The sequence below is a fragment of the Meleagris gallopavo genome, chromosome 5, assembly GCF_905368555.1.
Source record: "Meleagris gallopavo chromosome 5, MGAL_WU_HG_1.1, whole genome shotgun sequence".
Taxonomy (NCBI): domain Eukaryota; kingdom Metazoa; phylum Chordata; class Aves; order Galliformes; family Phasianidae; genus Meleagris; species Meleagris gallopavo.
This window is the reverse complement of record NC_139408.1, coordinates 16,112,900-16,126,573: the sequence shown is the minus strand read 5'-3', so window position 1 is coordinate 16,126,573 and position 13,674 is coordinate 16,112,900. Positions and strand designations below refer to the sequence as shown.

Genomic DNA, 13,674 nt, shown 5'->3' with positions numbered 1-13,674 from the left:
CTTGAACTTGGTGTTATGATTTCTCCTGCATAGGAGAAATCCCAACAAGGAAGGGAGCCAAAGTAGATAAGAAAAGGTAGGAGAGTTGTGTACTCCCTTGGGTTTATGATGTAATTTCATAGATAGATTAGCCAGAAACAGAAGAAGAAATCAAGGGATAACCCAGATTGACCATAGGGCACATTGGATTTCTGATGCAAGCTATCTTAACTGCTTGCTTCTGAAGAGTGAACTTTGATAAGAGTTAAAAAAATACAGCTACTGGAATATCAGTGAAATCTTCCACATGTAGTTCAAGGGAGAACAAGGAACAGGAAAAAAAAAAAAAAGATGCATTAGAAATATTATTGTTCTGCAGCCTCTTGTTTAACCAGATTATTTTTTTTCTTTTTAATTTACTAATGGTATATACTAAATTAGAATTTAATCTACATGTTTTGTACAGATTCTTCTGATGGGATCTACTGTTCCACTTTGCTCAGCTCAGTGGGAGCGGATGTTTAATACCTCTCGCATCCCTGGAGAAGAATCAGGTAAGCAGGGCTATCCAAGGAGAAGAGAACATCTTAATGGAACTCACAATTTTGGGGATATTTTCTGCTAGACTCCCTTTTTTCCAGCTAAAGGGTTCAAAGACACGAGGGCACCAATACTGCTGTTTCTCAGGAAGTAATGGATTGTCATAGAGCTCATAGGTAGTTTTTTTGTTCAGAATGACTTTGAAACTTCACTTCAGTGTTTGTCTCTTTAATTAAAAGCTGACTTCAGGAAATTGTCTGCCTCCTGCTTTTAAATTATATGTAACCTTTTTTTTTTTTTTTTTTCATGTTCTACTCTTTCAGGTTTCTTTTGATACACATGGTTTTTCTTTGCGAAGATTGAGTTCTCTCATCTAAGTCATTTTAAAATCTGTCCTGTTTTGACTTTTTTTTTTTCCTTTCAGTTTATTGTTTACAACAGCATCTTAATGTATTCTTCTCAATATGAATGTTTGTTCAGCACTGTTGCTTACCTAGGTCAAAGGCAGGTACAATCTTAGTCCTGGCAGGCTTTTCAGTGCTAGTGTTATCTTGATGCTTTGTATGCACTGTAAGATACCAGGTAGATGAATCAGCTCTAAGAAGGACAGTGACTAAATCTTTCTCTGTAACAATTAAGAAAACATATGCTTTTTTTTATTAGCTCCTGCTCTAACTTCCAGCAATGAAATGATTATTCTAAGTGCTGACTAATTAAATTTTTACATCTTACTGTTGAATAGAGGTACCTGTTTAAGTAGAACAAGGTTATTTTTGTGTGAATCTGTTCCTGCAGCTTCTGTGGGATACTAAGTTTACAAGTTGACAAGCAATCATGTTTGTTCGCCATGCCCAAAAAGTAATTGTATCTGTAAGTCAAAGTTCATCTGTACATTTTCACTGTAAATGTACATCTGCTTTCAATTCAGGCAACAGGAGTTAAGTATTTCTTGAAGGAGGGCAGATGCATGCATTCACTAACGCATGGATAGGAAAAACATGGATAGGAAAAACATGGATAGGAAAAACATGGATAGGAAAAACATGGATAGGAAAAACATGGATAGGAAAAACATGGATAGGAAAGTAGGGTATGTGACACCTCTCTTTCAATCCTTTCAGTTGCTTGTTGAAGTCAGCCATGTAACTATGGGGTAATTTCATCTCCTTATTTTATTTTTTAATGCCTTCTCTGGCATAGCAAGGATTTTTTTACATATCTGTGTTAGAGTTGGATTGCTTTTTCGAAGTGACAGCGATGTTCTTTAGTAGTGTCATGAAGTCATAGAATGGTTTGAGTTTGAAGAGCTATTAAAGATCATGTAGTTCCAACCCCTGCCATGGACAAGGCACCTTCCAGATACCTTTCCATCCCCCTGTCTGGACAGATATTCCAGACTTTTCCAACTGCTTCTCCTACAATTCATTTACACTGGTGTGAGTCTTAGTATCTGCCATGTCGAAGAGTTGTGTTGAGGCTTAACAAATATGGTGGTCTTATTCAAGGTACATTTGACTGTCACATAGGCTTATATAACCTGGTGGGTTGGAGCTTTAATGTTCCTGCATCCTGATGGTCCTAAGGAGCTTTAATTTTTTTGCAAACTTTAAAGGGGCTTATTCCCATTCAGGGATTCAGTTTGTAACTTGTTTGTTGTACTTAAATGTGACAATCGATGGATCAGCTTTGAGAATTTGGAATATCAGAGCACTTGAGGCATATTCTTCTCCATGTGGTGGTATTTTTCTATGGAGTATATCCCTAGAGGCTTAGTAGGGGTTTCTCCCGAAACCAGCCTCCAATGATCCCCCCCAGTAGCCTGTCTTACATTCTCTGGGCTCAGCTTCTATTTATGTTCAGATACTACGTAGCTTTTTTTTTTTTTTTGGGTGTGTGTGAGGATGCTTTTTTATTTTTATTTCAGTGACAAAACAGAATAGGAGGCAGATCATCTGGAAATACCAACATGAGTAGTCAACAGATGAAAGAAAATGTTGCTATCCATTTTTCTCATTTTTGAGAATCAAACCCTGTACTAATTCTGCAGCAGATTTTCTTGGAGCTTTCAGGTGCCATTGTGATACTTCTACAAAAGCTTGAGCTTTATCTAAGGTAGCCAAAGGTGCCATAAGTATAAAACTGCTTCTGATCAGTGGATACTTCTCAAAACTTCATGGATAGGTCAGAACACCTGAAGTAGAGAACTCTTTCCTGGTACCATGTTTCTCAGAATAATGAGATGGCTTTTAGGATGTCTCTTTCTTCACTGTCTCATCAACTGATTTCCTCAGATTTATAAGAATGTCATCAGGAAGAGCAAAAGAATTGAATTACTGGTTTCCATCATATGAGGAGTTTACCTAGCTGCTTAGAAAGCTTCACTAGGTGTTTGGCACAAAGCCTTCATGTTGTAAGTTTAAGCTTATTCCAGTTGACCTGCTTGTAAATGAAGTGAGGATAAACTTATTTAAATGAGCTGTGGCTAATTGATAGTACATGCAGTAGGCACTCGCCATTATACAGTGTATTATTAGAATTTTGAGACTTCAGCTTTGTTTTCATAAAAGCAATTTAAAATTCTAGATACTCTCCAGCATGTGAAAGACAGCAAACACATTGTTGTCTATCACAAGGGGCGTTACTTCAAAGTGTGGCTGTACCACGATGGTCGGCTGTTGAAACCTCGAGAGATTGAACAGCAGATACAGAGAATTCTTGATGATGATTCAGAGCCTCAGGCTGGTGAAGAGAAATTAGCAGCTCTTACTGCAGGAGACAGGTATGGCTTATTATCATTTTTTAAATTAATTTCATTATTTGGAAGTATATTGCTGACATGTTACTGCTGTGCTGTCCTTTGTAATGATGATGTGGAATTAAAAATAATTTTGCAATTGCAGCTCTGTATAGACTCCCCATACTTAGCTGGAGAGCTAGAGAAGTTTGCTTTATTTGTGGTAAGAAGTGTAATTTGAGGCTTTGCAATATTAAGCATGTTAAAATATGTAAGCTTTCGATTTTCTCTGAGATTCACTGACATTTTAAAGAGTGTTCTCAAACTAAAGATTGAGAATGTAAATTCACCTGGTTCTTGGTGAGAGATTATTGAATTCAATTCTATTTTGACAAATTCAGTTCAGTCTTGTCTGATTTGTTTCTGGACACTGAAGAGAAAGAGCTATGGGTTTTTAATATACTAAGAGATATTGTACTTTAATACATTTTTTCATTGGAAAAAGTTACAAATTTCTAAATAAATAAATGTGGCACTTCTGTATAGAAATTCCTTTGTTTATTAACTTTAGATCTGTTTCAGTTATTTATCATGGAAGTTCTCATGGAAAATTGTCCAGATGCTTATATTTAGGTGCTACAGCAATAGATATTTTTATCAGTGAATTGTTTTCATTGTTACTTCTGTTTCCTTTCACATAATAGATATCTTCTTTTGTTCAGTTATTAAATGTAGATGATCAGTGTTATACATATTGTGTGCAGCTGAAACTTCTGAAGAATAATGCTTAGGCTTTGCATTTGTGTTATGATAGCATTATTGAATAGTTTGGATTGGAAGGGACCTGAAAGTTCATTTAGTTCCAGTCCCCCTTGTATGGGCAGGGTTGTTTTCCACTAGACCAGGTTGCTCAAAGCCCCTCCGACCTGGCCTTCAACACTTGCAGGGATGTGGCATCCACAGCTTCTCTGGGCAGCCTGTTCCAATGCCTCAGCACTGTTGTAGTGAAGAATTTCTTCCTGATGTCTAATCTAAATCTGCCTTTTTTTTTTTTTTTTTTAAAGCCATTTCTTTCTACACTCCCTGATAAAGAGTCCCTCCCCAGCTTTATTGAAGAGACCCCCTGTAGGTACTGAACTAATGCTGAGTTATTTCTTAGTATTGTATTATACCTGTATGTTTAGAACTTTTCTGTTTTGTTATAGTTTAAATGAATGCGAGTAGCAGCTCAAAACTTGATACAAGTAGGAGGAATGTCTCAGGATGATAAAATATGCACTAATCCATGTAACCTGGCTGTAAATCAAATTCTTTCTGCAGGGTACCATGGGCTAAGGCTCGACAAGCTTATTTTAGCCGTGGAAAGAACAAACAGTCCTTAGATGCCATTGAAAAAGCAGCATTTTTTGTGACATTGGATGATGACAGACAAGGGTACAGGAAAGAAGATCCAGTGAGGTCACTAGATGAATATGCAAAATCCTTAATACATGGCAGATGTTATGACAGGTACAGTATTAACTGTGAAAAGACCCTTCTCTTTTTCAGAGATGGGCTAATTCACGTGGCTAATGCATATGAGTTAGTGACTTGTAAGCATATAAATTTGTCCATTTCCTACAAAAAAAAACCCAGCATAGTTCGAATCTTTTTGACAGACATGAAGTTAGAGTATAAAAATGTTTCTGAAATATAAAAATTAATAAGGAAATGTAATCTTTTTGTAGGTGGTTTGATAAAACGTTTACGCTTGTAGTATTCAAAAATGGCAAAATGGGCCTGAATGCTGAGCACTCTTGGGCAGATGCTCCTATTGTTGGACACCTGTGGGAGGTAAGTGTTACATACAAAAGGTTAATGTAGAATATAATGTTAGGTGGTTCAAGCAACACCTCTGAATAACATCAGATTCCTTTCCAGTCTCTTGCAACTACGTTGCTGATGAGTGATTTTGGATTTGTTTTGTCTTCTGTGTTGTCAGCGGAATTAAAAACAAACAAACAAGCAAAACTTGCTAAAAAATAAGTTGCATTGCCCTAAGGGCCTTTATTAAAATTTAATGACAACAGATGTGTTTATAGAAAAGTGACATGTCACCCTATCTAGCTTGTTTTTATAAAAAATAAACTATTGCCTGTTTGATATAGCACTTCATTTTGCGTATGGACGTGCTCCTGAAGCACCTAGGCTTCCTTGTGCTGTAAAATCCCACATTTATTTTTAAAACTTAGAAATTATACTCTGTAGCATTTATTTCCCTTAAGCTATTTTTACATTCTAGATTGATGTTATTTAAATTAGCTCTTGTGTTTTGCTGCAATGAATGGTATAAATGGATTTTTTGTCGAATTTGTTCATCATGGACATAGTTTATTGCTTGAAATCCTATCTGAATATTTTTTCTCTTTGATGTTTAGACCTATAAACAGTTATGACTTCATCACTCAAAACTATTTCAGAAACATTAGCTAATTCTGATTTAATTATGTATCTGTGCAAGTGGAACCCAGGTCCAACTGATGCCCCAAGTCATGTCCTGATTTTATTATCTATAAGTATCCATTTGTATAAGAAGAGAAAGTCCTAACTGCATTCTCTAAATGAGAGAAAGTCAAAACTCATTCAAGGTTAATTGAACAGTCTAGTTGAGACTAGCTGTTCTGGCCAGTGGAAAAGTATTACTTAGTTTTATTTCAGAGAATCACTCAATGTGCTTAGTTCTTTGTACTTACTGTTAGTCGGTCCCTTTTCTGCTGAGAATCAGGAAGTCCAAAATAAAATAGAATTCAGTTTCCTAAGAAATTCTGGACGTTTTGTAGTTGGTGTGTTCTGTCCACATCAGCAAGAGATTAGAAATAAGTACATACGTGTAACAGATTTTTATCAAACTTTTTTTTTCCATGTTGAATAATTGATAACCTCAAGTTAAAAAAACAAACAAAAACCCACAATATTTCACTTGAAATCTTGTAAGGCAAAGTCTTTCTTTGTCATTCAACTTGTATCATCCATCTTGAAAACTAGGCCAAGAGGTCAAGTGTGCACATAAAATGTACTGAAACATTGAGCAGCTTACAAATCTTGAAAAGAATTAAAGATTTCTGATTAATTTTTTTGGAAATTTGCACTTAATCTGCAATAAAATGTTTCTGATGAACTGGTTTTGTCAGATAACAGACTTACAGAAATTCTTTAGGATCAAAATTGAATAAAGATTGAAAGCCTTTTTTTGGAGGAGGTTTAATTAAAACGCTTTACACCACTGTAGTACAGTATTTTATGTATATCTGGTATTTTTCTGCTTAGAAGTAAAAATGCCTTCAAGTAATAGGCAGTATTTGAGAATAGATTGCATTTCACTGTGTGTTAGAAATGTGTTATCCTGAATGTGTTGGGACTTCAAAATTACTTATTGTTGTGGAATTAGGATGTAATGTGTTTGCAATTCTGAAAAGATATCTTTCTTCACAGAATGTAATGGCAACTGAGTATCTTGAACTGGGCTACTCTGACGATGGACACTGCAAAGGAGAAACCAATCAAAATATCCCTATCCCTACCAAACTACAGTGGGAAATTCCAGAAGAGGTAAGGGGAAAGGAGATCAGCTTTTCTTGAGCAGTCAAATCATATAATTAATTACTGAAAACCTTACAAGTAGTTAATTTCCTTGAGCCCTGTAAAATATGTATTTTGCTTGTGCGCATTACCCAGTTTCCTTAAAAGGATGGCACTGTTCTTAACACCGCTTTTTAAAAATTCTGCTAGGAAATAGCAGCTTTTTACTGGAAAGTTTCCTTGAGATTAGCTGTCTTATATGTATTCAGAATTCTGTCTAGATGTTAATAATATTTTTTTGTTTTCCCTAAGTTCAAGACAAATTACCACAATCCTATTTTGTAGGCTGGTGACGCACTTAATGTTCTAGTGATCTGAACAATCTTAATATGTTTTTTGTTTTAGGAACATTTTTGGACTCCAAATGCATATTGACTTAAAACTTTTTTAAAGCTGTTTGAATCTTGACTTTCACACAAATATATTCTTCCTTTGGAGCAAAAGAAGATATTTACACAATGATGTTAATGGCTTATAAAAAGGGAACACTTATTTTATATCAGTTAAACATGTGTGCACTTTCTACGTTTGTTTTGAATGCCTTCAAATGCTTATACTTGTGTGTGTGTGTGTGTGTGTGTGTGTGTATGTATAGATAACTAATTTGCTTGTGTATTTCAGTGCCAAGATGTGATCGAGAGGTCTCTGAGCACTGCTAGAGCTCTAGCAGATGACGTGGACTTCTATTCATTTTACTTTGATGTTTTTGGGAAGGGGCTAATAAAGAAAGCAAAAACCAGCCCTGATGCCTTCGTTCAACTTGCCCTGCAGCTTGCTCACTACCGAGTAAGAAGAGCAGACTTTGACTTATACTCTTATACAATTTAATAAGATTCTGTGTTTCTGTACTTGTGATTAGAATGTGTGATTGTGTAAAGTACACTGTGCTTTCGTGTAACTTCACACTGCTTGTGTAAGGTTATTAAAGACGTTCAGTGGAAGTTAGTACAAATGCTAAACAGATTACCAGCTGGAAATTCATTGTCTAAAGGTTGATTTCTTGATGCTAATGCAGATTTTTCTTGTCTGCTTAGTTGTTTTAGCCATAGGTATCTTTCAGATATGAAAACTTTTGTAGGTAAATTTGTTATTGCTGTTCAAACCCACGTAGTATTAAACTTAGCTGTTAGTTTGGAGTCCCCCTTAATTCTGTAGTAATGAACATTCCATTCCTTAACAGGATTAATAGATGTGCCTGCCTGTTGTTTTTTTCTTGTTAGCTCACCTTTTTATTTTCATAGGATGCCCACATAGCAAAATGTACAGGTTTTGCATTCTAGCTGTCATTGCTGTCATTAATATTTATTGGTATTAGCTCTCCGAATTTCTTTTGTTGCTTTTTTTAATGCAATTCCAAATTGAATGTCAAAGCATAGAGATTTCCTTGCTGCTATCACTACTTACTGTCTTTGCTACCATTCCTTAGGGCATCTACATGGCAAATAACTTGACTTTCACACTGTCCCAAGCACCTTTTATTTTTATATTTTCAATAACCACCTGATCTCTTAATTTGAAGCTGAACAAACTTTTGTGACCTGAAAGAGTTGATACCACATACTAGATAAGCTTTTACAATACAAAAACTTCAGAATCTGTGGGTAATATGAAAGCTGCTGTTTTTGCATTTTGCAGATCATTTTCAGTTTTCACATTCTCAGATCATGTTCTTTCACTTCTTTTATCCCCATGCTGCCATACAAATCTATGCTATTACACTTTGAATTTAAAATATTGTAGCTTACTTAATTACAGCTGTATGAGTTAAGTAGCCACTGAACTTTCTAATAAGCTTTTGAGAACTGAGTTCTTTTTATGACAAACCAAAGAAGTGGATATAAAATGTGTAGTGTAGCCTTTGCTATAAAAGCATTTATCAAATCCCATTATTACTTTTTTTCTGTAAGACAGCTAATGGTAGATTACTAACAACTTGCTTAACATGTGGAGAGATTTGCATCCTATGTACTTACCTTGAATGTTACCATCGATTAAGAAAGAGAGGCTAAGTCTGTCTAAGCCACTAAGTCCTTATTTTTCAACTTTCAAGGACATGGGAAAATTTTCTTTGACATACGAAGCCTCTATGACACGCTTGTTCAGAGAAGGCAGGACTGAAACTGTCCGTTCGTGTACCATTGAATCATGTAATTTTGTTCGAACCATGGAAGACCCAAGTGAAAGTGTAAGTTGACCGTGTTGATTTCTAATACAATCCATAAAGTACGCAGCTAGCGCTTTTTATTCGTGTAAATTTCTGTATAGTTTTTAACATTTAAAGAAAGAGTGATGCCTTGTTTTGCGAATGGAAGTGGGGCAGCAGATAGCTGTCTGTCAGTATGGCAGGAATTAAAGGCTACACCAAAAGAGAATAACTAGTCACTAATAATCAAATATGCCAACTTTATGGATCTTAAACTCCAGAAAACTGATGATATTTGTGAATTCCTTATTTGTGAAGCAAGGAATGTCATGCCAAATTCTCAATTGCCATTAAAGAACTTTACTGGGATATGAGAGTTGGCTCTCTTGAATTGCTGCTGTAGAGTTGATAGGTTTGGTTTAACAGAATGTGCTTAACTTTAACATTCAACGAGGCTCTAGAAATATCTTAGAATAAAATTTTAAATAGACACATTTTAGTTTTAACATGGTATTTAACTAGGATTCTGACCTGCCATTATGGAACTGTTCAATTTATAGAAATGTATAACATGCGTATACCCACACAACCATCCCTGTGAAGATACTGTTTCTGCATTTTTGATACATAGCTTATTCACATGGTCTGGAAAGCTACATCAGTAGATATCTTTGCTAGTATACTCAAGTCTTAATTCAGTCCTTTTTAATATTCACTTGCCTTTACTGCTTGCTTCTTATCTGTGTGTTTTGTGTAGAATTTGTCCTCCATGGACTATCCACAAAGCTTTATTCCAGAGTGCCAATAGTAGGCATGCTTAGCATGACTACCAGTGACTTGTAAGTTTTCATCTTGGAGACTAATAGTCTGTTCACAGCATCCTGAGTAAGTGGCATAAAACACAGTGATGCTGGACCTAAGTGGCAGGTTACCATATTCTCAGTGTTGCATTTGATGTTATAAAATCTTAGCAAAAGAGCTATCTTAAAGTGAGTTTGAGACTGAAATTTTCTTTCAGCCCTTACGTTACACTCATATGCTGTCATCTAAAATGGCTCTTGCAGCTCCTGCCTTTCTTAAACCACATTGAGACTTGATTTCCTGCAGCTTTCTAAGAAACCAAATAGATTCACTTAATGGATTTTTTTCCCATCTTTTTTTCATTATTAGAATGAAAATAAGCTGAAGTTATTCCGGCTTGCAGCTACCAAACACCAGCACTTATATCGTCTTGCCATGACTGGTGCAGGCATTGACCGCCATCTGTTCTGCTTGTATGTTGTTTCCAAGTACCTTTCCGTAGATTCTCCTTTCCTCAAAGAAGTAAGTTATCTTTATTGATTGGTTACAGTAAATAACCATTTATTTATTTAGCGTTTTCTGGTATCTGCTTACATATTAATAGAACTCCAGTTTTCCTCAGAAAGAAGATAAGAGTATAGATAGCATGGCTTAATATCTTACAGCTTGTTTTCATTTTTGTTTTTAGATATATACAAATACTAATAGACTTTCAGTAATACCATGTTAAGGTTTGCAAGAAAGATATAATCAGTATTACAATAAAATATTGGCTGTTAGCACACATTCACCACAGGCAGCCACATGCTTTCTCTCAAGAATATTCTTTTGGAACTGTAATAGAATTACTTTGTTGTAAGTTGACATGAGCTAATGGAGCCTTATAGTGTAATTTTTGTTTTTTACAGTTAACTGCAGTGACAAATGCTTTATTAAGGCATATTTTAAAATTGGAATTTCTGAAATAAAGTTGGAATGCTCTTGCTTTAAGTTAAGAATCAAACAACCTTGCGCAGCTTCTGCAGCCTTCTAAGAAACCTCTGTATTGTTGGAGACTTTACAAACTTCTAACTTTCTGTAGTATTTACCTGGATTTGAGTACCACCACTGCTGATCTTGTTAACAAGGTCTGTTATGCAGAGTTTACCAGGCTATAGATCGGTTTCATCTGCTTTGAAATAACATTTCTACTCTAAGAAATTTTATTACTTTTTAGAAATGAACATCAAGATCTAATATGTTGGTGGTTTATATGTTAGGACAAGTTAAGTTGTTTCTTTTAACACTCTATTATTTATTCTATTGACATGTGAACTAGAGGTACCTTTTTAATATTGCTTTATTGAATATTTTTAAAGTTGTCTTTATTGTTTCTTGAGTTGCATGTTCCTAAACAATATGATGTACTTGATTTTTTTTATTTTTTTTTTAACCTGTAATAAAGGTTTTGTCAGAGCCTTGGAGGCTATCAACGAGTCAGACACCACAGCAGCATATTGATCTGAAGAAGAACCCTGAGATGTTATCTTCTGGTGGTGGATTTGGACCTGTACGTTTACTAAATACAAGCATCCCTTTTAAAAACAGTTTTGTTTCAGACCTATAGTCCCCTGATGTTGCACATTAGAAGTGCAATATACACTTAAAAAATTTGTTTAATGTTTTCTAACTATGTAAATGCACCCAGAAAAACCAACATCATCTTTTTCCCTTGTCCCACTAAAAAATGGATCATCCTTAAAGAAATATGCAGTTATCAAATGTGGTGTAAGGCTCCACAGCAAGGAGAGCTGATAGACTGAGGGCTTCTATCGTAGTACCTGTGTCTGCAGATTTAGTATGTCAAACTATTATTAAAGTGACAAGCAATTTACTACTTACACCAAATTTTAAGGTTATGATTAGTAGAAAGTAATTATTTCACTGTTTTGAGGTTTTTTAATTTATAATTTCTAATTAAGTAAAAAAAAAAGTTGTTCACGTTTTCCTCTGAATTAAGCTAATCAGATTGGTCTGTTTGCCTTCTTAAATATGAGTAGTGACTAGGATAAGAATAAAACAGTTTTGTGGAGCTAGCATACTGTTGGGGTTGTAATGAGCTTCTGACTTGCTATAGTATTTTACCAAAATTTGAATATGGAAATTGATAATATTCTTGTTAACTCTGTTAGGAAGGCTTTTCCATGTGGTAGACTAGATTCATCTGTTTCAAAAAGCATTTCTATTAAAAGAACAGTGAGGGGATCACAGGGCTACTCTTTGGCACTCAGAAATCAGAATAATTATTGGGTATTTTGGTTGGCTTGTCAAGCTGAAAGCTGGTTTTGTGGCTGTTAGTTGATTGGTTTGGAAAGTTCAGGGATTGTTGTGGAAAGTGAACGAAGAGTAAGCTTAAGACTTGTTCTTGTCATTTTTCTTCCCTTAGGTGGCTGATGATGGTTACGGTGTTTCTTACATAATCTTGGATGAAAACTCCATTCACTTTCATGTCTCCAGCAAATTCTCTTGTTCTGAAACGGTAAGGGACAATCCTTTCCTGTTCTGATGTCTGCTTGTAAAACTCTTCTACTCACTGTCTACTAAAAATGTACTAGGACTTGCAACTTACAGTTATACTCTGCTTTTTTCTTTGTCAACATATGCTGTATATTAATGTTTTTCTCAGCTTTTATAAATTTAGTGACTTGATGAACCAAGGAAACTGTATAATACTTCACCTTCCTGTCAGATGTAAAAAAAAAAAAAAAAAAAAAAAAAAAGCCTAAGGTCATGTTTGTGTACATGCACTCCTATGAAATGACTCATATCTGTCCCGAAAGCAGTAAGATATAAGTGTCTCCTGGTTTTTGTTATTACAGTTTAGCTTTGATTTGCCTCTGGCTGCAGTGGTAAAGATAATACAGTGGTGTGCTCTTTATTCTTTGAATCACCTTAGTCTAAATAGTTCTGACGGAAGTTGGTGGATAAATTTTAACCTGTGCTTGGGAAACTTATCAGAATTTATCGGAATAACACCCATCTATTGAAATGTCGATGTCATCCATCAGTATCCTTCTGCTGCAGAAATCAGCACTGAGTGAGCTTCAGTTTGTCCTTCCCCTTTGTTTTATGACTTACCAGCATACTCGGTTTTGGCAGGAGTACATAGACCTTAACTTGTCTGATAAATCTTGATGCCTCTGGTTAATCATTACATATTAGAAAATATGACTTTGTTCATGTGTGGTTCAAATTGTTCTTCAGATGCCATTTAATTTATACATTAAGTTTCCCTGTACTCTTATCAGTCAAGGCAAAAGTCCACAGAGAGAAGGCAACGCTTTATGTTCTTGTCCTTGATATCATTAGAGTTTCCTGTAGTAGGTTTTATAATATAGCTAATGATTTATATTCATAATCTTTTTCTTCCCTGTACCGTTCATCTCTTGGAATAGTTTCTTAATGTTTAAGTAATTGTGACTTCATTTTCATTTTCTGTACTTGATGTTGTTTTTCTAATGGATTCAGGATTCCAATAGGAACTCAAATGCAATTTTTTTAATTTTTTTTTTCTTTTTCAGTACTTTTAGGTTGTTTTATACTTTCTGGGCATTCTTTGTGTTGTGAGAAATGGCTTGGGTAAAATCATCTTGTATGAACTAGATGTTTTAGTTTTTTGTTTTTTTTTAAGTAATGATACAAAGCTATAGACGCATTTGATTTCAGAGGCAGATTCTCAGTTCTGTGTGTAAAAACCATAACAACATAATGTAGTCAATAATAGCATAAACCTGGATTAATTTACATAGCATTAGAATTTTTGTAGTTTAAATTACCTGTTTTATGGTAATATATGTGATCTAAACCTCTGTTCCAAAGT

At 35.0% G+C, this 13,674-nt stretch overlaps 1 protein-coding gene across 2 annotated transcripts in view; it reads left to right on the top strand.

Annotated features, from left to right (window-relative positions):
• Nucleotides 1-13,674, top strand: part of CPT1A (carnitine palmitoyltransferase 1A) — a 36,587-nt gene that overhangs the window by 19,833 nt on the left and 3,080 nt on the right. For both annotated transcript variants that reach the window (XM_085224409.1, XM_010711176.4), the window contains exons 10-19: nucleotides 446-533; nucleotides 3,103-3,298; nucleotides 4,574-4,762; nucleotides 4,981-5,086; nucleotides 6,725-6,841; nucleotides 7,493-7,657; nucleotides 8,922-9,056; nucleotides 10,185-10,337; nucleotides 11,260-11,364; nucleotides 12,241-12,333. In XM_085224409.1, coding sequence (XP_085080535.1) covers nucleotides 446-533; nucleotides 3,103-3,298; nucleotides 4,574-4,762; nucleotides 4,981-5,086; nucleotides 6,725-6,841; nucleotides 7,493-7,657; nucleotides 8,922-9,056; nucleotides 10,185-10,337; nucleotides 11,260-11,364; nucleotides 12,241-12,333 — 1,347 coding nt within the window. The remainder of the gene's footprint in view (nucleotides 1-445; nucleotides 534-3,102; nucleotides 3,299-4,573; nucleotides 4,763-4,980; nucleotides 5,087-6,724; nucleotides 6,842-7,492; nucleotides 7,658-8,921; nucleotides 9,057-10,184; nucleotides 10,338-11,259; nucleotides 11,365-12,240; nucleotides 12,334-13,674) is intronic.